The 27,770-nt window shown below is 40.7% G+C and overlaps 1 protein-coding gene across 5 annotated transcripts in view; it reads left to right on the top strand.

Annotated features, from left to right (window-relative positions):
• Nucleotides 1-27,770, top strand: part of CCDC138 (coiled-coil domain containing 138) — a 128,322-nt gene that overhangs the window by 62,234 nt on the left and 38,318 nt on the right. For all 5 annotated transcript variants that reach the window (XM_055145463.1, XM_055145469.1, XM_055145477.1 and 2 more), the window contains 2 exons: nt 108-215; nt 3,708-3,872. In XM_055145463.1, the coding sequence (XP_055001438.1) occupies nt 108-215; nt 3,708-3,872 (273 nt within the window). The remainder of the gene's footprint in view (nt 1-107; nt 216-3,707; nt 3,873-27,770) is intronic.

The following is a 27,770-nucleotide window of genomic DNA, read 5'->3' on the forward strand; positions in this document are numbered from 1 at the left end:
AAATAGTAACAATAAGTCTCTCAGTGAGAGACGTTACTGGTGCCTGCTTGAACAAATCAATGAGTAACGGGATGACATCGATATATACCTTTTTTTTTTTTGAGCAGAGGAAGTATGAATTTATGACAGTACAGCGCTTGAAAGGAAATTCCCATGCTGCTCATGAAATGAAAAGTTTGAAACAAGAAAAAGTACCAGTTTCAAGAAGTAATAAGGTATGTTATAGTTAAAAATTTATCTTTGTTCTTAAATCTTAGAAAAAATTTTTTTTCTTGCAAATATTCTTTATTTTTAGGTTGAGGAGTTTCCCAAGTGGTGTCAGTTGACCTAGGGGTCACTCCCAGCAGTATTTGGCCATCAGGTCAGTGCTAGGACCCGGGGATGTGGTGCTGGAACCTGGGTCCCCAGAAACCACCTGTGTCTCCCTTGCTATTCCTGGGAGACTGTGTAATGCCAGAGACAGAAGTGGGCTAGTCCACGTGAGGCCTGCACCCTCACTGCTACATCACCTCCCTAGCCCTTGGCAACATTCTTTTTGCTACAAAAAGATTTATTGTAATTCTTTTCCAGATAAATATCTTTAGAATATTTCAAATATGCTTTTATTTGCAAGACCAAAATATTTTAAGCATTATATTGACAAATCATAAGACATTTAAGTCTAATACCAGCTTTACTTTTTGCTATGATTTGAGTTTCCACAAGTATTTAATACTCTTTTCTCTCAAAGCTATCATCTTGCTCTAAGTAAGTTCTTTTTACTTATTATTAATTTTACTTTGGTTTGGGGACCACACTTGGTGATGCTCTGGTATTACTCTTGGCTCTGTGCTCAGGAATTACTTGTGGAGGATTTGGGGCACCATATAGGGTGCAAGGGATCAAACCTGGGTTGCCTACATGCAAGGCAGGCGATCTACCCAATTTATTTTTTTTAATGGGTTTTGGGTTGCACCTGTCAGTGCTCCGGAATTACTCCTGGAGGTGCTTGTGGGGGTCATATGTGGTGCTGGAGATTAAAACCAGGTTGGCTGAGTGCAAGGTCCTACATGCTCTTCATTCACTCTGGTCACCATATTTTGAGAGCCCTGCATGCTACCAAGAGTATCTCGCCCGCATCGCAGAGCCTGGCAAGCTACCCGTGGCATATTTGATATGCCAAAAAGAGTAACAACAAGTCTCACAATGGAGATGTTACTGGTGCCCGCTCGAGCAAATCAATGAACAATGGGATGACAGTGACAGTGATTTTTTAAAACTCTGATGTATAAATTACATACAATTATACAGGTCCTATAATTTGCTTCACTGAATTCACAAATTATGACTTTTACATATTCATGGACCTGATCAAGCAGGTAGAGCAACATATCTCAGTAGCTGACCTGCTGTTATCTTTCAGTGATCAGAGTACCTGACTGGTAGTTGACTTGTGCTGCTCACCCACTATTTTCTACTGTGTTGAGCAGATCCTTAGAACACTTCATGGAATGTCGATAGGGTCGTAGAAGTTTTGTCAACAGAAGGTGGAAGCTTGCAGAGGAGAATGACCACAGCTACATAAGTGTGTTAGCCCAGGCCTTCAGCTTCTCTATCCATGTTGAGTAGATGAACTGCATTGAGATAGCAATATCAAGCTACACTCGTTCAAGGCCTGTCTTCTCCACTGACTTGGACACTGTTTCTGCCTCTTCAAATAGAGCTGCCTCTGTCTGGCTTACTTTCCTCTTTGTCAGGCAGTGCATTAGTACAGAGGCATTTTTGGTGTGTGTGTGAGTTATAAATGGTCATATTTCACACATTACACATGCACACATATCACACAACCTCTCAGAGTCTAAGAGGACATTAGGTGAAACAAAGCTTGGAAAATTAAAAGAGGGCTAGAACATAATACGGCAGGTAGGGTGCTTATTTTGTAGGAGGCTCACCTGGGTTTGATTACCCAGTAACCCTTATGGTTTCGTGAGCCCACCAGGAGTGATCCTTGAGCATAGAACCTTGAGCACTGCTCAGTGTGGCTCAAAAAACAAAACCAAACAAATTAACAAAGAAAAATAGGGTCTGGAGAGACAGCTCGATGGGCTGAACTTTATATGCAGGAACCCTAGGTTCAGCTATCACATTAATTAGTTCCCCAAGCACTGAGTCTGGGGTAGCCCTTGAGCTCTGTTGGATGTGCTCCTAAAACCAAATGTGGGAAACAAAATAAAAGATATATTGAGGCATTGGTAAGATAACTCAGAGGGTTAGAGCTCCTGCTTTGAATGTGGAAGCCTAGATTTGACCCCTGGCACTGCGTGGTTTCCTGCACCACTGGGTGTAACGCTTGAATAGTGGAGCCAGGAGGAGTCTACAGGGATTGCCTTTTGGGTTCCCCACCCCGATAAGTAGAGCAGTCAGAGGCTCGGAAGATTGCTCAAGGGGCTAGTGTGCATGTTTTTCTTGTTGGAGACTCGGGTTTGATATGGTGCCTCTTGATCCCCTGAAATCTGCTGGAATAGCAGCAGTGCTGGATATGGCCCCCAAATCTAAAAATTAACTTGGAAAAAATATTTTATACTAAAATCATAAAAATGATTGAAGTTTTCATCTAAAGTTTGTATTTGGAGTATTCATGGTTGGGCCAAAGGTTGAGTAGATGCTTTGTATAAAGAAGCCTGGGTTTGATTCCTAGTACCACATGGTCCCCTGGCACCATCAGTAGTGATTGCAAGCATGGAGCTGAAAATACTACCTAAGCATCGCCAGGTATTGCCCAAACACCAAAAAATAAAAAAAGAACAAAAAGAGAAATTAATCCTGCTCATAATTGTATGATGACATTTTGTTTTCAATTACATGATTATTTTTGTGAATGTGTATTTGCTTAGTATTACCTTTTTATATTTCTGATTTTTCAGATTTTTCAAAAACTAATGAAATTTAGCATATTTTCTTGGTTTAAGTTGATGTGATGAATATTGGATTAGGTGCACATAAAAGTGATTTTAAAAAAATACTTGAAAATGGTCTTAATTTGCAATTTTTTGGCAGTATTTCATTCTGAATCTTTCCTTCCCAGGTCAGTAGATTCAGAGAACAGGATTTCTAGGGAGAAAATACATATACATGTATATTTTTTATGTACATTTATATCTTATTTATAGAATAGTATAATGCAATAACAAGGACAGAAGCAATGTTTAGGGGAAGAAGAGAATACATTCATACTGTGGTGGGATTTATTTAGCCTTTGAAATAAGTTTTTAATATCTTTCAGTGCTTCATACTTTGTTTTTGTTTTACTTGGATTTTGTTTTTGGGGCCACACCTGATGGTACTCAGGACTTCCTTCTGCCAGGGCCCTGGGTGGTGCTGGAGATTAAAGAACCCAGGTCCAGTCACATGCAAGGCAAGTGCCTTTGCTGTATTATCTCTGGCCCATGTGTTTCATAGTCTTAAGTTAAAGGCAGGTTTTTTTTTTTCTCTGTTAACAGATTTAAGAATTTTAGTGAAAATTCTCTTTTGATAACAGTTCATTCAGTTTCCTTATAATGTGCTATTGCCCCACTGAAAAATGATTAGTTTGGAATTTCTATCATTTAGTACATATTTTAGTGAAGTGAATTTAGGTAAATATTTGCCCACCAAATTTAAAGCTTGCCTTTGATGTTTTATAATTTGTAAACGGAAAGAATGCTTGACCAACTATTTTTTACATGTAGGTACCGCTTAATGCCCAGGTTTATGAACTCTTAACTGTCTTCATGGACTGGATTTCAGATCATCATCTTAGCAAACAGAAAAATGAAGAATCTGAATTGGATGCTGAAAAACCACTGCTCAAATTTGCTTCTCAGAGAACTGGTATTCAAGAAAAGTGCATAAAGGTTTGTTTTCAATTTGAAATTATTATTCAGTAGAGAAGAAAGGTTTTAAGTACGGAACTTCTTGCAAATTTTACTGAGAGGAAATATTGAAAGTACTTTTGATAGTACATGGACTCTACAGTAGTTCTAGAGCTTTTGTTACATAATTAATTAAAATCAATTTATATTTTTACTTTTTTAAGACAATAGAAATTTTTCTCTTTTTCTTTTTGGGTCATACTTGGCGATGCACAGGGGTTACTCCTGGCTCATGCACTCAGGAATTACTCCTGGCGGTGCTCAGGGGACCATATGGGATGCTGGGAATGGAACCTGGGTCGGCCACATACAAGGCAAACGCCCTACCCACTGTGCTATTGCTCCAGCCCTAGAAATTAATTTTTTTAATAGCACTGTAGCACTGTCGTTCCGCTGTTCATCAATTTACTTGAGCGGGCACCAGTAATGTCTCCATTGTGAGACATGTTGTTACTGTTTTTGGCATATCGAATACGTCATGGGTAGCTTGCCAGGCTCCAGAAATTAAAAAACTACTTCAAAGAAGTCAAATAACAATTAGAGTTAAGAAAATAAAATGAAATATGCTAAAAAAAAAAAAAGCTGGGTTCGATTCTCAGCATCCCATATGGTCCCTCGAACACTGTCAGGAGTAATTCCTGAGTGCATGAGCCAGGAGTAACCCCTGGGCAACGGTGGGTGTGACCCAAAAAGCAAGAAAAAAAAGAAATATGCAAAAATCTTGGTAAAATAATTATAGGAAACTAATCCCAGTAAATTATTTTTGCTTTGTTTTTGTTAGGAAGAGGTGAGTAGTTTTATTTTAAAGGAGCTTCTTAACAAGAGAAATGATGATTTAAATTAGATTTAAGCTGTATTTCCTAGGAAATATATTAAAACTTTGAAGAGTAGATATAATTTGTTTTGTCTAATATTTTCAGAAATGATTTTATGGTTATTAGCCAGCATATTTCTAAAGTTAGTTTTAGAAAATTTATTTGAGAAAGTATTTACATCAGTGAGATGTAAATGTGGGAGGCAGTAGGAGGGGTAGAGGAAGGAAGAAACGGTGAGAAGTCTTTCCCATTTATAATTCATTACATAAGAATAGCAAATTAAACCTGCCAATTAAAAGTACTAAAATTAGCTGAATAGGTTTTTTTTCAAACATGACATGGGGAGGTGAGGGTAGAGGACATGTGGCAGGTTGGACACATTCATTGCATGTGTCTGCCCCTATTTGATCCCAGGTACATCGTGGTCCTCTGACCATTTCTGGGTACTTTTTTCCCCAGTACCACGGGGCCTGAGGTGCAAAGCATTCTCAGAACCTAGAATTTGATTCAATTGATCAATTTAAAATCTCCAGGAGAGACTCTGGGGCCACCTGGTATTCCTTGAGAGAATCTTCTCCACTTCTGAACAAATTAAGCTGTTTGTCTTTTGCCATAGATTGTGCAGATACACACAGGGTGACAGTAAAAAGAACAGAAGATACTCCATGTAGATGCTAAATGAAAGAATGTAGGGATAGTTGATACAAACTATCTAACAGAATGAGTCAGTAATTATTAAAAGAGACAAAGCAGGTCATTACATAATTATAAAAGATCAGTTCACTAATTATACCGGACTGAAATATGCACAAATACCAGTTTCTGAATAAAGCTATCATTATCTCCAAGTGGATGAAAGTAATAAATAGAAATACTTTGGGGTTTAATATTAGAGTTCCAGAAAGTTAAAGGAGGTAGCACCTCTGAACTCATTCTCTTAAGTTTGCATTACCCCCCTTATGGCAAAGTCAGATCTTTATGCAATAAAACAAAGCATCAACGTGGTTGATCTGGAAAGTATCATGCTGAGTGAAGTTACTTCTTAGGAGAAGGATAGACACAGTGTTGTCTGTCCTACATGTGTATGTAAAGACATTAGAGAACAGAGGGCTAAAGGCAACAGAACTTGAGATTGTGCTCTGGGAGTATCTTGGAAGCTTGTGTGCATGAAGCCTTTATATTGACAGTATTGTAAATCCTGGTGTATAAAATAAAAAATAAAACTGAGACTTTAAAATAACAATGAAACTTTAAAAACAGAGGAAACTAATGAGGTAAGATTTTTGTTGCTAAAATTATGTTTGTGCATCTCCACTTAGATGCTTACCTTCTATCTCCACTGGCATAGGAGAGAAGAGGAAGAATATTTTCACAAAAGGAAATTATGCCCAGCCTCTAGGCTTCAAATTTGAAACATATCTACTTTAAATTTTTATCACCATTTCTATTAAATGAAATGCCTAACTGAAAAAAAAAAGTTACAGATCTATCCACGATATATTTATGCATGAATCCTCAACAGAGCTTAGCAAACCAAGTTGAACAGCATAAGTAAAAGTTTATACCTAATGATCAAAAGATATTTATTTTTACATGTGTTTCTGAATTCATATAAGAATTATAGCCAAATCCAATATCCTGAAACTTTTCATGATGCTGCTCAGGAGTGACCCCTGTAGTGCTCCTTAGGAGACCATATGTTGTTCCAAAGATTTATACTGGACTTGGGGGATGCAAAGCAAGCTTCTTATTTCGTGGGGTGTCTTTTCATCCCTGAAACATAAATTTTGAGGTAATAATTTCTGCTCCAAATATTAAGAATATGGCAATTTGTAAAAATTTGTGGCAGTCTTACTATAAAATATATTAAATATTAGGCTATTTGATGTCTGTTTAAATGTATGACTAATAGTTGAAGTTTGATTAAAATTTTAAAAAATCCTTTTCAAGGGCTCAAGAATGTGGTTCCGTGGTAGAAGTTTGCTTGCATGATGCTATGAATTTATTCCTGGCATTGCCACACATTAGCACTATAGCACTGTCATCCCATTGTTCATCGATTGTCTCCATCGTGAGACTTGTTGTGACTGTTTTTGGCATATTGAATACTCCACGGGTAGCTTGCCAGGCTCTGCCGTGTGGGTGGAATACTCTTGGTAGCTTGCCAGGCTTTCCAGGAGGGGCGGAGGAATCAAACCTGGGTAGGTCGCATGCAAGGCAAATGCCCTACCCGCTGTACTATCGATCCAGCCCTGCCACACATTATGAGTGAAATAATGTACTCTGCTGTTTGTGTTGGCCAGCTCACTATGAGGAAGTGTGTGTGACCAAGTTTGGTGCTACTGGTGTTCATTGCAGCCAGGTTTGGGAGCCCAAGCCCTACAACAGGTTTGCAGCCCCTGGAGATTTCAGTAACAGCAACGAGAATGGGAGGAAAATTAAAAAAAATTAAATACTTCTTTCAATTCTCCATACAAAAAAATTGTAAAATCCAATTGAAAACTTTTTCAAAATCTTGCATGGGAAATTTAAAAAAATACAAGAAGTAAAGACTTGTAGAAGCTGAATGCCTTAATCTCTATTAAATAAATAACATATTTACTTGTTTTTTTCTTTTTGGTGTTTTTGTTTTGTTTTGCTTTAGGGCCGTATCTAGCGATGCTCTGGGTTACTCCAAGCTCTGCACTCAGAAATTACTTGGTGGTGCTCCAGGGGGAAGGGGAGGCATAAAGGATGCTGGGATCGAGCCTGGGTTGGCTGCATGCAAGGCAAGGGTTCTGACAGCCAGCTGTACTGTTCATTGGCCCTTTAATGTTAAATGTTTTAAAGATTGTTGTAAATGTCATTCCAGTTAGTTTCTGTCTGTCCCTGTCTCTCTCTTTCGGTAAGGGAGGTTACCTTCCAGGACTCAGAGCTTACTCCTGGTTCTGTGCTCGGGAACATTCTGGTCTATGCACAGGGGAGCATATACAATGTCGGGATCAAACTGGCTTTTATGCTACACACAAGGCAAACACCTTAACCCCTCCACTATTTCATTTTGTTTTGTTTTGGGCCCACACTTACCAATTCTCAGGGTAAGTGTGGCTCTGCACTTAGGAATTACTTCTGGCAGTGCTCAGGGGATCATATGGCATGCTGGGGATCAGGCCTGTGTCTGCCACATGCAAAGCAAGCACCCTACCTCTCTCCAATCCCCAAATATATAGCCTTATTCATGGAACTATAATGCCATTGACTTTTTTTCAAAAGGGGGTTTTAAAAAATATTCAATTGGTGATTTATGTATAGATACCCCTATCTAGATATTCCTAGATGTTCAGAACGAATATTTCGGAATGCAGCAGTTATATGTACCTGGGTCAAGAACTCAACATGACCAATAATTTGGTGCCAGAACTGTGCAGAAGGAAGAGAGTGGCGTGAAACACCTTCAAGAGTGTGGAAGAAGTTGTTAAGAGGTCGAAGAACTTCTGACTCCGGGCACATCTTTTCGACTCCACCATTCTTCCTGCACTAACATACACCTCAGAGACCTGGGTCCTACGAAAACAAGATGAGAACGCTATTCGGGTCTCCCAAAGAGGAATCGAAAGAGCTATTCTTGGACTATCATGTTTCACTCAAGTGAGAGAAGGAATCCGGAGTTCCGACCTCTGTCAACGATCGAAGATCAGGGATGCTGCCTCATTTGTCAAGGCGTCGAAAATCAAATGGGCCAGACACGTAATGTGATTTGGAGACGATCACTGGTCTAGAGTCGTTGCCATGGGACATCAAAGGAATGCCTGGCCGCCCAACTATGAGGTGGTCAGACTTCTTCATCAAGACCCTGAATGAACAGTTTGATGTTCTTCGTGTTCCTGGAGTGAGCAGAAGCTATTGGGTTACACTAGCACGTGACAGGACAAATGGAGACATTACTGGTGCCCGCTCAAGCAAATCAATGAACAATGAGATGACAAGTGATGCAAGTGATTCCTAGTTGGTCCTCATTTTAAAAATTACTTAAGTATTTAGTGTTCTAATTTTAAGTCTAACAAGGCAAGTCTGGACAAACAGCTTGATGAGCTTGAGCTTCTGTTTTGCATGGAGTCCACACTTCTTCCTTGATAATTCATGTTTGCACCAAACGAAAAGTAGCCCTTGGAGCATCGTTAGTTGTGGCCCCAAACAAATCTAAAAAGGCAAGTCCCCATGTAATATTCCACACAGTAGCAGAGTTTACATATACATCAGACTGTGAAATTAGATGCTAATAGCAGAAATACATGAGAGAATAATGTAGAAATTAAATAAAACATACCTGAATTATTATATAAATGGACAATGAAGAAATTTGAGGGGAATTAGAAAGTAAGATCAAGTTTCCCTTCTTGTCAGGTCTGGCAAGACCTCTGTCAGGGTCGTGGCCAGTCAACTCCGACAAACTGGAGTAGGATCCCCCAAGCCACCGGACTTACTCCCTATGGGAGAGGGAATAGGAGACGGAGAAGCCTCTGCCCAGCCTCTCTGCGCACCGCGGACACCCTACCGCTGCCACCGAGAAAGAACCACGCAGAGGGGGGAGAGCTGGAGGTCAAGCAACTCTCCTTTTATTAGCTCCCACACAAGATATTTATCCACAATTTCAGGGTGGCTTGGATATTGTGAACACCTGGTTATCAATGCTCGTCATGTACACTTTGCTGGGCCCTTTACAGATGTTAGCTAATGATTTATATTTCCCGCTTCTCAAGGCCAGGTATGTTAGCTCAGACAAATGGTGATTTTCAGGTTTCATCCCATTATCTCCTCAACCAGAGCGCCTTTCTGGGTTGAATGTAGGCACAGGGTCTTAGGCCCCTTTGAATAGAGCCTGCTCCTGTTTCTAAGGGCAGGGGATTTGGCCAGGGTCTCAGGCTGGCTGCTGAGACCCCAACAGACCTCTAAAAAGCAAGGGGCCCTGTAAAAAACTAAGGCATGCCAAAGGGCATGTGCACTCGCGGGCTCTCCAAGCGGCTTTGTCTCACTGCCCACGTTCAGTGCTCTGGAACCGCTGTGTGTGCTGTTGGTCAAGGGCAGGCGACGGAAGGAAGAAGGCCAAACTGGTTGCTTGATCAGTTTATTTCATTCTCTCTCTCTGCTTCTCTCCCGGCTCTCGATCTCTCTCTGGATCTCTGGATCTGGCCCCCCAACCCACTCTTACAGCCTAGTTAAATCCCCCCAGCATGAGGGGGTTGGGGCATACCAATAGGTGTGGTCACCATCAATAGGGGTGAGGTTCCTTTACCTCAGGGGATGCTTCTCCTAGGACTGATTCTCTTTCAGCAGGAGGATCCACCCAAGGGCGGAGTCCCATGAGTGTGTTTCTCCTCTCCTCAGCCAGCAAACATAAGCATTCATAATATTAATCATTTTGTATGGACACAATAAGAGATGCATTAAAGCTTATAGAATTGCTCTCCTGGGGCCATCAGACTACAGTGCTCTGGCCAGATTAGTCTTTCCTATCCCTAGCAGGTTCCTAGTCTCATCATTACTTTTGGATCATGACAGCATTTGTCTATGATCAAGCGCTTAACTTATAGTTAAGAATTAGCACTTTGGCCAGACCCATCTCGATGTCAGGGTAGCACAGAACTCACCGCTTGCCCTGGATCCATCCCGACCCTCATCGGGACCCTGCTTTTGGGGTGCTAGGAACTGAGGGCAACTGAGGCTTAAGTAGAGAAAGCAGATGCCCAGGAATGAATAATATTCAAAGCCAATTAAGTCCCAAGTTACAGAAGCATAATATTGTCTTCTTGTGTCTATACAAAAAGGACATTGCTTTAAAGTAAATTATTCAAAAGGCATAAGGAGAGGATAAAGGCAATATTATAATATTCAGTGTCCTAGGAAGGTCTGACCTTACAAATTAGCAGAGTCAGATTAGGGAAAGCTGATTAACTGTTTTGGGGAAAGACAGTTCACTGTAATCACTTCATAGAGAAGTGATTACAGCTAAACAAAGGGATGGGAGTGACTTGGGAACACCTTGATGGGTGTGACTGGGGTAAGCCCAAACTCCGGGAAAAACCCGGGATAAGCTCCTTGAGGCAAGGGGGGGGGAGCGGGAAGGACAAAGTAATGTCATCCTACAGGGCCCAGCTCCACAAGCTCCTGAATCTGCACACCACCACATCACTCTAGCACAATAAGAATGCAGGAACATGATGGGGAAGACACATAGAAGCTCACTAAGCTCAGTGAGTAAAAACAAACACAGAGGCTCAGCCATCTCAGTAAATCTTCACACAGTGACACCATTGTGAGGATGTTTAGTGAGATCAGAGGGACTATAGCGTAGGTAGTCAGCAAAGCCAGCAATGCAGAAGGAACATTGAATGTGGGAATAAGAAAACTAAATGCAGAAATGAAGAGTATGGCAGATGATCTAAAAGACTCCCTAGAACCTCTGAACAGCAGATTAATAGCAGCTGAGGGGAAGATTAAGGAGCTCCAAGATGAAATGGAGACAAATGGTAGAAACAGCAGATGGTTGAAAATTTTCTGAGAAGAAATAAACAGCACATCAGAAAACTATAGGTTGAGCTCAAGAGGAACAATTTAAGAATCGCTGGAGTCCCTGAAGAACAGGAAGTCACATTTGATGAAGAAAAAATATTTAAGGAAATCATAGGGGCCAGGATGATAGTACAGCAGGTAGGACATTTGCCTTGCTTGCAGCCAATCTGGGTTTGATCCTCAGCACCCCAGATGGTCCCCCAAGCCAACCAAGAACGTTCCCTGACCACCGCTGGGTGTCGCCCCAAAACTGAGGGGAAAAAACAAAGAAAGGAATTCCCTAGATTTGAGGATTCAGGCACTGAGATACATAAGGGTTGAAGGGTCCCAGAGAAAATAACTCCAACTAGGAAGACTCCAAGACATGTGGTACTCAAAATGAAAAATTCCAAAGAATATTGAAAGCAGCAAGATCAATAAAGTAGAAGAAAGCCCAACAGATCTATCAGATGAGACTCAACAGGACAGAAGAGATGGAGGGATGTAGTACAAAAACGTAACGAAATGAACACCTCACCAAGATACTCTATGCAGCTAGATTATCGTTCAGATTTGGAGGAGTGATACAAAGCTTTCCTCATAGGCAACACTCAGGTAATTCATAGCTTTGAAGCTAGTTTTACAAGAGGTGTTAAAGGATCCTCCTGTTTGTTTTTGGGCCACACCTGTGGTACTCGGACAGAATTCTGTGCTCAGGGATCACTTTTGCCGGGGGCCTGCAGTGGGGTCATATGAGCTGCTTGGTATCCTGGGTAAGATTACTCAAGGCAAATGCCCTACTAGCTGTACTGTTGCTCCAGCCCTGTGCTTCTTTCAAGGACAGGACAAACTTCTCAGCATGGGGCATTCAGTATGGCATTCTCTATGGTGCTTATGTTGCCCTCTGCTAGATTAAGGAAGGTATGTATATTACTAGCCATGTTTATTCCTATGTGTGTTATTCCTGCAGATGAAGAAAATTGAGAAGCCTTTATTTTCTAGATCAAAACAATTAAAACTAAAATTACTATAGTCAAAAATGAAGAAGTGGATATTACTATTAATTCTTGCAAAAATAAAATATTTGGTTTTATTTTTTGCTTTTTGGGTCACACCGGCGATGCTCAGGGGTTACTCCTGACTCTGCACTCAGGAATAACTCCTGGTGGTGCTCGGGGTCCATATGGGATGCTGGGAATCGAACCTGGATCGACCAGGAGCAAGGCAAATGCCCTATCCACTGTGCTATCCTTCCAGCCTACAAAAATAAAATGTTTTAAAAGAAAGTACTTCATCATTATATATCTACAAACAGTAGATAATTTATATGAAATGGAATAAATTCTTGGAGAGAGAAACTACTAAAAATTGAGAAGAAAAAATTCTGTTACGTTCTAATAAGTAAAGAGATTAAAAATATTAGATTACCCATCAAGAAAAGCAAAGGCGGCCTATAAGATGTCATTGGTGAAATTCTAACAGATGTGTAGAGTTAATATGAGTTCTTTACAAACTGCCAGAAAGTAGGGAATGAGGTTACGCTTATCACCTTGTTCTGTGAGGTCTATATTATGTTGATACAAAAATCAGATAAATATGTCAAAGCATCCAAAAAAGTCTATAGCCAAATACTAGCAAATTAAACCCAATCACATCTAAAAAGATTGTTAAATCATTATTAAGAGTGATGATTTACCTCAAATCCAGTTGGATTGATTGGTGCCTTTGACCTATTTCCTTCAGGGTTGGTTGCAATGAATCAGACGCTGTAGCAGATTAGCTTAAACAATTCCAAACAAAGGACTCCTTGACCTTTTTATTTGGTACAACCTGCATTCACTTCCATCTAGTTACATATTAATGAGTTAGTACAGAGAATAAGGGTTAAACTGTTAGTGCAGCTGTAGTTATAGGAGACTTAGGATAGATAAGCAATGGTGTTAAGACTATGATAGCACTAATTCCACCACCAGTGTCAACTTACCTCCACCGGGGTTCCTAACTTCCTTCCCAACCCTCAATCCCTCCAGTCTGCCACCTTGATAGGCACATTTTTAACTTTGGTGGTTAAAGTTTGGATCTCATGATGTCAGTGTTGTTGCTCTGTGGTCTGAATATTTAGTTATACTACTCCTTTACACCACCAATGTACCTAAAGGCCCCTGTTGCTTCCTATTTGTCTCTTCTCTCCTCTGTTCTTCTCCTCCCTATACTCTGGGACCAAGAGTGATCTAAGGATCCCCTCACCCCTTAAAAAAACACTGCATTTTCTCATTTAGTTATTCTGTATACCATATATAAGAGATATCATCTTGTACTTGTTTTTATTTTTCTTTTTTATTTCATGTAACATCTTCTAGTTCGATCTATGTTGCAGTGAATTGCATGCTTGCATCAATTTTTTTTCTTTTGTTTTTGGGTCACACCTGGCAGTGCTTAGGGATTACTTCTGTCTCTGTCCCAAGGAACACTCCTGAAAGGGCTCAGGGTCAGGGGCGGAGCTGTCTGTGGGGTGCACAGGATCCAGCCTGGGCCAGCTGTGTGCAAGGCAAGAGCATACCTGCTGTAATTTCGCTCTGGCCCCTATATTGGTGTTTCTTTAGAAATTATACACAAATAACCAATAAGCAGATGAAATGATGCTACTTTAAGTTTGGGAAATGCAAATGAAACCAACATTGACATACCACTTCAAGTTAATGGGAATAGGCAAAATATCTAGATAAAAGCTAGATAATCTGGCCCAGATAGAGAGTACAGTGGGTAAGGTGCTTACCTTGCATGTGACTGACCTGGGTTCAATTTCCAGCACTCCATATGGATGGTTCCCTGATTACTGCTGGGTGTGGCCTGGAAACAAAATCCTTCCAAAAGACCAGATACCGATAAAATTAGGAACAAATTGGATCTCTCATATTCTTTTGGGCCACTTTAGAAAATAGTCTGAAATTTTCTGCAAAGATTAAACATGAACTTACTGTATGGGTCAGCAGTTACACCAAGGTGTGTACTTGGGACAATTAAGGCATAGTAATTAGTACATGAATGTTTTCAGCAGCATAGTTCTTAATAGCCAACAAGCAGAAGCAACCCAAATGCCCATCAACTCACAAATGGTAAATAAAATGATATATAAACAGTTGAACAATAAATTCTGAAAATATTCTCAGTAAAAGAAGCAAATCAAAAGATCACTTGAGATCCTACCTATGTGAAAAATCCAGACAGGTAAATCTGTTGACTGAGGGAGATAGATTAGTGGTTACCTAGAGTTGGAGTAGTTGAGGCAAAGTTTTTTGTGAATGCTAATGGATAGGATTTGGGGGGAAAGTGATAAAAGAGCTCCAAAAGTCGTTTAGATATCAGTTGTTTAGTTTTTGGTTTTGGGTCATTCTTTTGGGTTTTGAGTCTAAGAACCCGGTAGTTCTTAGGAACCATATACAGTGCTGGGGAATCAACTATATGCTAGACAAGTGACTAAGCCTTTATACTATCGATTTGACCCTATTTAAATAAATGTTTTATTTTCTCCCCTCCCCCTGTCTGCTGCACTTGTGTTGTTATTGTGATGACTGCAGGTTTCATGCACAGTGGCTTTAGTGCTCACATGTTTGGCTGTTGTGCTCACTGAGAGGGGTCACTCATCAGATATTGTGCTCACATAGTTGGCCACATGCTTACTGAGGTTTGTACTTCTTCTGTTTTGGTGTTTGCACATATGCTCATGGGATCCATATTTTGGTTGAGGCATACAGGTCATGGTTGAGGCATACTTTTGGTTGAGGCATCTGGCATTAGTGCTTATACTACTTGACAAGACTACTGTGGTGCTCATAGACATGCTTGCCAGAGGTCACTCTTTCTGGCCCTGGGATTTACATATCTTTCCCAGTCTTTTTGTGGTACTCAGCTATCCCACTCTTTGGTGCAGCCAGAAATTCCCTGTGGTGCCAGCATTCACAGAGAGCATGATTTCAAGGTCCATAAAGCTGTGCTGCCAGGATTTGAACTCTTTTTGTTTCGTCTTGTTTGGGGGCCATGCTCAGCAGTGTTCAGGGGATACTCCTGGCTCTGCACTCAGGAATTGCTCCTGGTGATTCTTGGGGGACCATATGGGATGCTGGGGATTGAACCCAAGTCAGTTGCATGCAAGGCATACAATAAAAATCCTGGCTGGATCTGAACTCTAGACCACACACATCGGGTATATTTCCATGTTCTTCTGGACCTTAGACATTATTATTTGTGACAATGGTTTCACAATTCTGAGATATGCTCAAATAATTGAATTGTGTTATAAAAAGCAAATTATATAATGTATGAATCTTATTTCAATAAAGTGAATACAATATGAGTGCATGGGTTTGCATATTTGTGTAAATATTTATGTATATATACGTGTATTATATATAATGGATTTGGGGGCCATACATGAAAGGGCACAGGGACTATTTCTGGCTCTGTGCTTAAGAGTAACCTTGGTAGTGCTTGGTGGACCATATGTCATGCCAGCAAATAAGTTGTGATCAGTTGCATTGCAAGGCAGACGTCATAGCCCCTTTACTATCTCTCTGACCTTTAATTTTTAAAATAGAGGCACCCATATATGAGGCCCAAAGGTTTCCTGCAAAAGAGAGACTCAAATAGAAAAACTCCAAGACACACTTTATATGACAAAAAACAAAAACAGAGACCAAGAGCTCAATGTGGGCCCATTGTATTTGTTGTGGTAGCAGTTATTATTATTTTTAAAAAATGGTTTTTATATTTTTATTTTGATACTATATGAATCGGTTTGCTTATATTGAGCCATCTTTGCACCCCTGACATGAACCCCACTTGACCATGATGTATAATCCTTTTGATATGTTCCTGGATTCAGTGTGGTGGGATTTTGTTGAGGATCTTTGCATAATTGCTCATTTGGGATATTGGTATATAATTTTTTTTTAAGTGGGGCATAAAAGCTAGTAGGGAAGATTTCTATTTCCCTGGATAGTTTAGAAAAACTTGAGGGGTATGAGCATGAAATCTTCGAAGTTTTGGTAGAACTCACTAGTGGAATTAGGCTTTTATTCTTAGTCTTTTGTTCTGGAATTAGATTTTTGTTCTTAGGGAGAATTTTAATTAATATATGTATTTTTGTTAGGCTCAAGGCCCCTCTCCACACATTCGGATGAGCCTCACGCACAAAGGTACCTGCAGAGGAACCCAGGTGTGTGGGACCTGGGGCTGAGACCTCCAAGCCTGCTCAGATCAGAACTGGGCCTCTTCTGCCCAGATTTCCCATTTTCCAGTATCAAGGCGGTCACACCTGGGACTGCCCCCGGTGCTGTGTAATCCCACCAACGGCCCACACCCAGAGACTTAAAACCAAGCTCCTAACATCTTATAGCCTACTTCTCTCTATTGGAGAACCTTGCTAGCTACAGAGAGTTTCCTGCCTGCATGGGAGAGCCTGGCAAGCTCCCCATGGTGTATTCATATTCCCAAACCAGTAACAATGATGGTTCTCATTCCCCTGACCCTGAAGGAGCCTCCAATGCAGCATCATTGGGAAGGATGAATAAAGAGAGGCTTCTAAAATCTCAGGGCTAGGACGAATGGAGACATTACTGAGACCACTCGAGAAATTCGATGATCAACGGGATGATGATGATGATGATGATGGATTTTTGTTATTATTTTATTGAATCACTGTGAGATACAGTTACAGAGCTTTCATGTTTGAGATTCAGCCATACTATGATCGAACACCCTTCCTCTACCAGTGCACATTTTCTACCACCAGTGTCCCCAGTATTCCCCCTCCCCCATCCCAGTCCTCACCCTGCCTCTGTGGCAGACAATTTCCCTAAAACTCTCTCTCTACTTTGGGGCATTATGTTTTGCCCTAATTTTTCCAGCACCATTGAAACCTGCCTGCCGGGGGCAGATACTACATAATTTATTTTCAGTTGCTCATTTTGAATATCATGAGAATTCCTGTGGCTGCAAAGCAGCTGCGCGCTTCTGGAATCCTAGATTGTAGATGGTATGGTTCCTGAGACATTTCTGTAGGGCACTAATCCATTTTGGGATTCAGTTAGGTGTCTCTGGATCAGGGCTGTTGGTGCGCCAAGATGGTGCCCGGGGGAAGCTTGTGGGCATGACAGCCAGGCCACAGAGTGGGGTGGAGAGCCAGGGAGGAAACCCCCTCACCCCCTGGCGCCTCTGCCGCCATGCAGCACGGAGATTTAGTCCTGGAACCCAAATACCTGGGCCTTGCTTGTGGAAGCTCTTGGTCACTGGGATTCCATCTGGAGTAGGCAGGGAGACTGCACCTGCTCCATCTGAGGTACCCTGGTGAAAGTGGCTTGGTATGGGGCCCAGAGGAATCTCCACTGCTGTGATGGGGTCCAGGACTTAATTAATATTTTAATTTCTTTACTTGAGATTAGTCTGTTCAGGTTTTGTTTTCTTTTGGTTCAATCTTGGGAGTTCAAATGATTTTAAGAATTCAGCAATTTCTTTTATGTTCTTGAGCTTGGTGCTGTAAAGTGATTCATAATAACATCAGATGATATCTTTTATATATATGAGGAATGTGTTGTAAATCTCCCCTCTCCCCTCTGACCCTAGTTATTTTTCTCTTTGAGCTATTTTTTCTCTGAGCTATTTTTCTCAATGAGCTAAGTGATTGACAATCTCATTTACTCTTTCAAAGAACCAACCCCTGGTTTTGTTGACCTTTTGTTTTCTTTATTTTTTCTTTGTTTTTCTTTACTATTTTCTTTTTAAATAGCATTGATTTCTGTTCTGATTTTTTAAAATTTATTTATTTTTTAATTAGTGAATCACCGTGAGGGTACAGTTACAGATTTATACATTTTTGTGCTCATGTTTTCCTCATACAAAGTTCGAGAACCCATCCCTTCACCAGTGCCCATTCTCCATCACAAATAAAACCCAGCATCTCTCCCACCGCCCCCCCAATCCCATCTTCCCCCACCCCATCCTGCCACTGTGGCAGGGTATTCCCTTTTGTTCTCTCTCTCTAATTAGGTGTTGTGGTTTGCATAAAGGTGTTGAGTGGCCATTGTGTTCAGTCTCTAGTCTACATTCAGCACTCATCACCCTTCCCCCGCGTGGTCTCCAACCACATTTTACTTGGTGTTCCCTTCTCTATCTGAGTTGCCCTCTCCCCAGAATGTGAGGCCAGCTTCTAAGCCATGGGGTCAACCTCCTGGTACTTATGTCTACTATTCTTGGGTGTTAGTCTCCTACTCTGTTATTCTATATTCCACAAATGAGTGCAATCTTTCTATGTCTGTCTCTCTTTCTGACTCATTTCACTTAGCATGATACTTTCCATGCTGATCCACTTATATGCAAAGTTCATGACTTCATCCTTTCTAACTGCTGCATAGTATTCCATTGTATAGATGTACCAAAGTTTCTTCAACCAGTCATCTGTTCTAGGGCACTTGGATTTTTTCCAGATTCTGGCTATTGTAAACAGTGCTGCCATAAACATATAAGTGCAGATGTCATTTCAACTATACTTTTATGCTTCTCTGGGATATATTCCCAGCAGTGGTATTGCTGGGTCAAATGGGAGCTCAGTTTCTAATGTTTTGAGAATCGTCCATATTGCTTTCCAAAAGGGCTGAACCAGTCGGCATTCCCACCAGCAGTGTAGAAGGGTCCCTTTCTCCCCACATCCTCTCCAACAGTGGTTGCTTTTGTTCTTTTGGATATACGCTAGTCTCTGTGGTGTGAGGTGGTATTTCATGGTTGTTTTGATCTGCATCTCCCTGATGATTAGTGATGAGAGCACTTTTTCATGTGCCTTTTGGCCATTTGTATCTCTTCCTTGGGAAAGTTTCTGTTCATTTCTTCGCCCCATTTTCTGATGGGGTTGGATGTTTTCTTGTAGAGTTCAACCAGTGCTTTATATACCCTTGATATCAACCCCTTATCTGATGGGTATTGTGTAAACTCCTTTCCCATTCTGTAGATTGTCTTTGTATTCTGGTTACTGTATCTTTTGCGGTGCAGAAGCTTTTTAGTTTAATGTAGTCCCATTTGTTTATCTCTGTATCCACTTGGTTGGCCAGTTGCATGTTATCTTTGAAGATACCTTTATCTTCAATATCGTGGAGGGTTTTGCCGACCTTGTCTTCAATATACCTTATGGTTTGTGGTCTGATGTTGAGGTCTTTAATCCATTTTGATCTGACTTTTATGCATGGTGTCAGGTCGAGGTCTAAGCCCATTCTTTTGCATGTGGTTGTCCAGTTGTGCTAGCACCATTTGTTAAAGAGGCTTTCCTTGCTCCACTTCATATTTCTTGCTCCCTTATCGAAGATTAGATGGTCATACATTTGGGGTTGTGTGTAGGGATATTCCACTCTGTTCCATTGGTCTGCAACTCTGCCTTTGTTCCAGTACCATGCTGTTTTAGTTGTTACCGCTTTGTTGTAAAGTTTGAGGTTGGGGAGGGTGATGCCTCCCATCATCTTTTTCCTAAGAATTGTTTTAGCTATCTGCGGGCGTTTATTGTTCCATATGAATTTTAGGATTGCTTGATCCGTTTCTTTGAAGAATGTCATGGGTATCCTTATAGGGATCGCGTTGAATCTGTATAATGCTTTGGGGAGTATTACCATTTTGACAATATTGATTCTCCCTATCCATTAGCATGGTATATGTTTCCATTTCCTCATGTCCTCTTTTATTTCATGGAGTAGCGTTTTATAGTTTTCTTTGTAGAGGTCTTTTTCTTCCTTGATTAAGCTGATTCTGAGGTACTTGATTTTCTGGGGCACGATTGTGAATGGGATTGCTTTTTTCATGTCCCTTTCCTCTGCCTCATTGTTTGTATATAGGAAGGGCATGGATTTTTGGGTATTGATTTTATAGCCTGCAACTTTACTGTATAAGTCTATTGTTTCTAAGAGTTTCTTAGTAGAGGCTTTAGGCTTCTCTAGATATAGTATCATATTGTCTGCAAATAGAGTTTGATTTCTTTCTTTCCTATCTGGATGCCCTTAATCTCTTTTTCTTGTCTAACAGCTATCGTAAGTATTTCCAGTACTATATTGAAGAGAAGTAGTGAGAGTGGACATCCTTGTCTTGTGCCTGATGTTAGAGGAAAGGCCCTTAGTTTTTCCCCGTTGTGGATAGATAATGCTTGCCGTAGGCGTGTGGTAGATGGCTTCGACTATCTTGAGGAAAGTTCCTCCAAAACCCATTTTGGTGAGGGTTTTCATCATGAACAGATGTTGGATCTTGTCAAATGCTTCCTATGCATCTATTGATATGATCATATGGTTTTTATCTTTACTTTTGTTGATATGGTGGATTATGTTGTTTGATTTCTGAATGTTAAACCATCCTTGCATCCTCGGGATGAATCCCACTTGGTCGTGGTGTATGATCTTTTTGATGAGTTGTTGGATCCTATTTGCTAATATTTTTTGAGGATCTTCACATCGGTGTTCATCAGGGATATTGGTCTATAATTTTCTTTCTTAGTGGTGTCTTTGTTTGCTTTTGGTATTAGGGAGATGTGTGCTTCATAGAAACTGTTTGGGATTGTTCCTGTTTTTTCAATTTCCTGGAAAAGCTTGAGGAGAACTGGCAACAAGTCTTCTTTAAATGTTTGGAAGAATTAGCCAGTGAATCCATCTGGAAGTGGGCTTTTGTTTTTGGGGAGATTTTTGATTACAGTTTCAATTTCCTTAATATTAATGGGTCTATTCAGGTATTCCAAGTCTTCTTTGTTCAGTCTAGGGAGATTGTAGGCATCAATGAATTCATCCATTTCTTTTAGGTTCTCTTGTTTTGTGGCGTATAGACCTTCAACGTAGTCTCTGATGATCTTTTGAATCTCCTTGGTTTTTGTCATGATGTCCCCCTTTTCATTTCTGATTCGATTTATTAGGGTTCTCTCTCTCTCTTTCTTTGTGAGTCTTGCTAGCGGTTTATCAATCTTATTTATTTTCTCGAAGAACCAGCTCTTTGTTTCATTGATCTTTCGGATTGTTTTTTTTGTTTCCATATCATTAATTTCTGCTCTATGTTTTATTATTTCTTTCCTTCGCTCTGGTTTGGGTTCCTTTTTCTAGTCCTTTTCTAAGGTCTTGAGCCGTGAAATCAAGCTATGTATGTGGGCCCTTTCTTCCTTCCTGGGGAATGCTTGGAGAGCTATAAATTTTCCCCTTAACACGGCTTTAGCTGCGTCCCATAGGATTTGGTAGCTCGTGTCTTCATTCTCATTTGTTTCTAAGTATCTTTTGATTTCTTCCTTGATTTCCTTCCTGACCCACTCATTGTTCAACATTGAGTTGTTTAATTTCCAGGTGTTTGATTTGGTTCTCCGTGTCTGTGTGTGGTTAGCTTCTATCTTCAGCGCATCGTGGTCTGAAAATATGGTTGATACAATTTCTATTTTTCCGATTCTATTGAAGTATGTTCTGGGGCCCAGTACATGATCTATTTTAGAAAATGTTCCATGTGCACTGGGAAAGAATGTGTATTCTTTCTTTTGGGGGTGTAAAGCCCTGTATAGGTCTATTAGGTCTTTCTCTTCAATTTCTTCTTTCAGAGTCAGTGTTTCCTTGCTGAGTTTTGTTCTTGTCGATCTATCCAGAGGTGATAAGGTGGTATTGAAGTCTCTGACTACTATTGTGCTTTTAGTGATGTCCTCTTTAAAGTCTGTTAGGAGTTTTTTAAATATTTAACCGGTCGTTCATTGGGTACGTTTAAGAGTGTAATTTCCTCCTGTTGTACATATCCCTTGATAAATAGAAAATGACCTTCACTGTCCATACTAATCTTTTTCAACCTGAAATCTATGTTGTCGGATACTAGGATGGCCACTCTAGCTTTTTTAAGGGAGTTGTTTGCTTGCAAGATTGTTTTCCATCCTTTGACTTTGAGTCTGTGTTTGCTCTGTTTGTTCAGGTGTGTTTCTTGCAGGCAGCAGAATGTTGGGTTTAATTTCCGGATCCATTTTGCCACTCTGTGTCTCTTGATAATTGCATTTAGGCTGTTGACATTGAGTGAGATTATTGTGATGGGGTTTTGTGTCATCTTTCTGTGGCGTTTGTTGTTCTTATGGGGCTCCTCCTTGTCTCACAGTAGCCCATTTAGACCTTCTTTTAAGTTTGGTTTTGAGTCTATGAAGTTCCTGAGCTGTTGTTTATCCAAGAAATAGTGTATGGTTCCTTTGAGTTTGAGTGAGAGTTTAGCCGGATAAACTATTCTTGGTGAGGCGTTCATCTCGTTGAGTTTTTTTCACTATGTCCCACCATTGTCTTCGGGCTCGGAGAGTTTCCTCTGACAGGTCTGCTGTAAATCTGAGGGGTGCTCCTTTGTATGTGATTTCCTTCTTTGACCTTGCTACTTGCAGAATTGTGTCTCTATCCACAGCATCCGTCATTCTGACTATAATATGCCTTGGAGTCTTTTTATTTGGGTCTCTTTTTGCTGGTACTCTTCGGACTCCTTGGATCTGGATGCCTGCCTTCTCCAGCTCTGAGAATTTCTTAGCAATGACTGTGTTTTTTTCATTGGGGTTACTTCCCTGTGCTTCTGGTACTCCAATGATTCTTATGTTGTTCCTCTTGAAGTCATCCCCAAGGACTCTGATTCGCTCTATAGCCATTTTGAGGTCTTTCGCCATTTTTTGTTGTTGTCTGTGAGCTTTCTGCAGCTCATCTTCAAGGTCACTGATTCTGTCTTCGACTGTAGTCATTCTACTGTTGAGGACATCTACTGAGGTTTTTAATTCATCTACCAGTTCCTTTATTTGTGTGACTTCTGTTTGTAGCTTTGAAATTTCTGCTCTCATTTCTTCCTGCATTTTTTGGTAGACCGTTCCAGTGTTTCATTCATAGCCTCCCTTAATTTATTGGATGTCTGTTCCATGGTTGCTTGGAGTACGTCGACTCTCCTCCAGATTTCCTCTCTGAATTGTTTATCTGAGAGGTCATAGATGTGAGTAGCCCCTGTTGATGTTTCTGGAATCTTTTCTTCTCCCTCTCTTCATGGAGGGGATTTTCGCTGCTTCTTCATATTGTTATGGAAGTGTAGAGTTGGAACTTTGTAGTTGTTTATTCCTATTCCCTCTTGCTGTGGGAAGGAGGGGCTCTGGTTGTGCTATTGCTGATGGCAGCCTTGTTCCTATTCTAGAGTTCTTCCTTATACTCAGGTGCTCTTCCTGATTGATGAGGGACCTCTAATGAAGGCTTAAGGCTATGTTCTTTTTACAAAGGTTTTGCTAAGCTTTTCTTATTCACTGATAGTTTTTATAAAGTTAAACTAAGCTAAGTGGCTATTTTGATTAAGTGATTGAGATGGCTAAAGTGATTTTCAAAGAGAAAGACTATACCTATTATGCTGGAGGCCACGCCCCCTTTGAGACCTCACCCCGAGATACAGGCCACGCCCCCAGTATCTTCTTGGCAGGGTCGCAGGTCGGGGCGGCTGCTGGATGACAGAAGAAGCCTGGGGAGGCTGCGTGAGAACTGGGGGGACCCGGGGAGGCGTAGCCAGGGAGTGGTCTGATTACCTGGAGAGAGGGCCGATACTAGGGAGCCAGGCAGGAAGGACTGTTCTGATTTTTATTGTGTTCTTACTTCTATTTGCTCTGGGAGCTGGATTGCTGCCTTTGGGTAACTATGAGAAGTTTCCAGGACAGGTTTTGTCTCTGACTGCCTCCGTGGAACTACTAGCATTTCTTCCAAGCCAAGATATGAACTCTAGTAGATTCTTATCTCTGATTTCTTCAACTAGTGGTTCTTCATTGAATTTACTTTCTTTTTCCTTAGAGGCGCTAATGATTCTTTTATTGTTCTCTTGACCCCATCTTATAGTTCTCTGATATTTTTCTTTTCAGATGTTTTACTTTTCTTTTTTTTTTTTTTGCTTTTTGGGTCACACCCGGCGATGCACAGGGGTCACTCCTGGCTCTGCACTCAGGAATCACCCCTGGCGGTGCTCAGGGGACCATATGGGATGCTGGGATTCGAACCCGGGTCGGCCGCGTGCAAGGCAAACGCCCTACCCGCTGTGCTATCGCTCCAGCCCCCTGTTTTACTTTTCTATTGATTTATTTTTAATTCACTACTATACATCAGTATATATTTATAGGACTGGAGTGATTGCACAGTGGGTAGGGCATTTGCCTTGCACATGGCCAACCCGGGTTTGATTCCTCCATCCCTCTCGGAGAGCCCAGCAAGCTACTGAGAGTATCCCGCCTGCATGGCAGAATCTGGCAGACTACCTGTGGCGTATTCGATATGCCAAAAACAGTAACAAGTCTCACAATGGAGACATTACTGGTACCGGCTCGAGCAAATTGATGAACAACAGGGTAACAGTGCTACAGTGCTACAGTGCTACTATATATCACTACTGTAGTCTTTACTTCTGCTATAACACCTACTGTATTCTTTATTTCTGTTATATGACCTACCATACTTTTCATCTCTGTTAATTCTGATTGCAGTTTTCTCATTTTAGCTTTCATACTTTATTGTATTTTGCTTTTTGTGACATTGTGTCTTTGAGCTCATTTGAACTCAAACCACAGTTTCAGAGATGTGGAGGTGTATCTACTGAGAGGCAGTGGTCAGATGTGGGGCTGCACAGACCCCAGTGGAAAGAAGGAGAATGTGCCTCTGGTTCCATAAAGACTTTGGAGGTGTCACCACAAAGAAAGTGTTTTAACAGAGGAAGTGGTTATTTAGTTTATGTTTGTTGCTGTGAATAGTTAAATGTGTCATTTCAAACTTAAGTAGTTGTTTTCATACTTTTTTTGGGTTTTGTTTAGTTCTTGTACCACACCCAGTGGTACTTATTTCTAGTTTCTGTGCTTAGAGATCACTCCAGGAGGGGCTCTGGGTACCATACGGGATGCTGGAGATTGAACCCGGGGTTGCCACGTACAATGGAAGCACCCTGCAAGCTGTACTGTTTCTGTGGCCCCAGTTATTTTCATACCTTATTTTATTCATCACATCTGTAGTCTTACTCATATGATTTTGTACATACATTTTTATCAGATTTATTGCTATTTTTTCTCATTATCTCTAAATTTTATACATACATATACAAATGTGATCCAGAAAGCCTAGTTATATAAATAGGCTTTCTGGATCACATCCAGCAATGCCCCAGGGTTACTCCTGGCTCTACAGTCAGGAATTACTCATGGTGGTATTCGGGGACTGTGTGGATGCCAGGAATTGATCTGGGTCAGCTGCGTGCAAAGCAAACACTCTGCCTGCTCTGAGCCCTGTCATTATCTTTAGTCCACTTAATGGAAATACATTAAAATGAACTATTTCTCTATTGCTAGACAATTACTGCCAGGTTTTTAATTATACAAAGTAGCAATAAATGTCTTTGTATATATGCTTTTTCAGAAACATTTTAAGTGATCTTCATAGGCTAGTATTCAAGTATACTAGAAGTAATAAGCTTAGTATATCATTTTATGGTCTTGAAGTCTTTTAGCAAATTGAGAAAAGCATGTGGAAGAAATTATAACAACTTTTTTTGTTATAAATTTTGTTATAAATTATAACAACAATTTTGTTTCAAATTGGCATTAACTATGAAGATACTTATGAAAAACAAAGAGGAGAGTACATATCTCCCAAATTGTTAAAATTTTACTTAGTATAGTATATTTTAAAGTATCTTGGGGCTGGAGTGATAGCACAGCGGGTAGTGGCCAACTCGGGTTCAATTCCCAGCATCACATATTGCCCCCTGAGCACCACCAGGGGTAATTCCTGAGTGCAGAGCCAGGAGTAACCCCAGTGCATCACCGGGTGTGACCCAAAAAAGCCAAAAAACCAAAAATATCTTACTTGTTTGTAAAATATAAATTCTGGTTTTGTTTTTGTTTTTTTTTTTTTTTGCTTTTTGGGTCACACCCAGTGATGCTTTAAGTGGGATCTTATGCTTGCCTCTTTATTACCCTACAGACATCTTCATATTAAAAAACATTGATATTATTATTTTTCTAGTATAACCTCAAGCCTTTATTATCTTTATAGCAGACAAAAGATAAAACGTAGAACTAAGTCAGTTGGATCTTTCTTTGGATAAGTCCTCCAAATTCAGAATAGTTGAAAATAAAAGCGCTCTCTCTCTCTTTCTTTCTCTCTCTCTCTCTCTCTCTCTCATCTCTCTCTCTCTCTCTCTCTCTCTCTCTCTCTCTCTCTCTCTCTCTCTCTCTCTCTCTCTCTCTCTCTCTCAAGCAGCTATTCCCAGTCTTGTTTTGAGGCACTACCTGGTGCTGGGGATCAAACAGGTTCATGCATGCGAAGCAGCCCTTTGAACCTACTCCCTGGACTGAATATTTACATCTTAATACCCATTTTTCAGTTTTCAGTTAGTTCTGCACTTTAGCTCAGTACCTTGAAGCTTCAGCAGGATCTTTGTAATTTCAGCCTTTTCTGTAATGTTGACTTAATTTCTCCACAGTAGCTTACTCATTATTATTGTACACTCCCACCCCTTGAATATAGACACTCCTTGCTTTTCTTGTACTGTGTCTCTTTGTGGAAATGACGTGTCACACTTCAACAGAAAGGTCAGTGGGTTTTTATATGTTTACTGTACTCATGAGAATGCTGTCCTCATAAAAAGAGTATACCATCATGATTTTTTGTGATTATATAAGTACCATAAATACACTTAACTATTTAAGATTCAGATTTGCATAAATCTCTTTATTGTATGTTTTGGTTTTTGCGCCACACATGGTGTTGCTCTGGGGACCATGCAGTATTGGGGAGTAAACCTAGACCTCTGGCATGTTGAAACCTTTACCTATCTCCTTCGCCCTTATGTAAGTCCATTTCATTATAGTTCTTTATGTAATCTCTGGGTGGCCAGGGGAGCCCTGGTGGCTCTCCCCCTCACCACCAGGGTTGAGTGGTCTCAGGCTGTACGCCCACCTGGGGCGGACAGGGGGCAGATAGAGGAGGAAATGAGGGCCAAGCCGTTTGATCAGCGCTGTTTGTTCCAGTCTGAGTCCCCCATTCTAGTCTCACACTGCCTCTCATTCCTGTCTCCTCCTGTCTCTCCACTCATCTCTCTGTGCTCCATCTTGCTCCCTGCTCTCTTTCTCCTCTCCTCCAGCTCTCTCTTGTCTTTTCACCCCAGCACTTTGTCCAGTAGCAAAATCAACATAAAAAAGCCCTTCCTTACTGCCCAGCAAGCTCAAGGGTGGAAACACCACCTAAGGGTGTTCCTTTTCTCCTTAATCCAATAACGTAATTAACATCTTTTTTTTTTCGTAATTAACATCTTAATACTAGTTATTTTTGTGTGGACACAGAAAGAGGTACATTCAGGTTTGTAGGGCAGCTCTTCCTGGGAACAACTGGCTATGGACTCAGACTACAGTGCTCAGGCCAGATTAATCTTTCCTAACCCTAGCAGGGTCCGAATCTAGTTATTACATTTTGGATCATGACAGCATTTGTCCATGACCAAGCTCTTAGCTTATAGTTAAGCATCATACCAC

The sequence above is a fragment of the Sorex araneus genome, chromosome 1 (assembly GCF_027595985.1).
Source record: "Sorex araneus isolate mSorAra2 chromosome 1, mSorAra2.pri, whole genome shotgun sequence".
Classification (NCBI taxonomy): domain Eukaryota; kingdom Metazoa; phylum Chordata; class Mammalia; order Eulipotyphla; family Soricidae; genus Sorex; species Sorex araneus.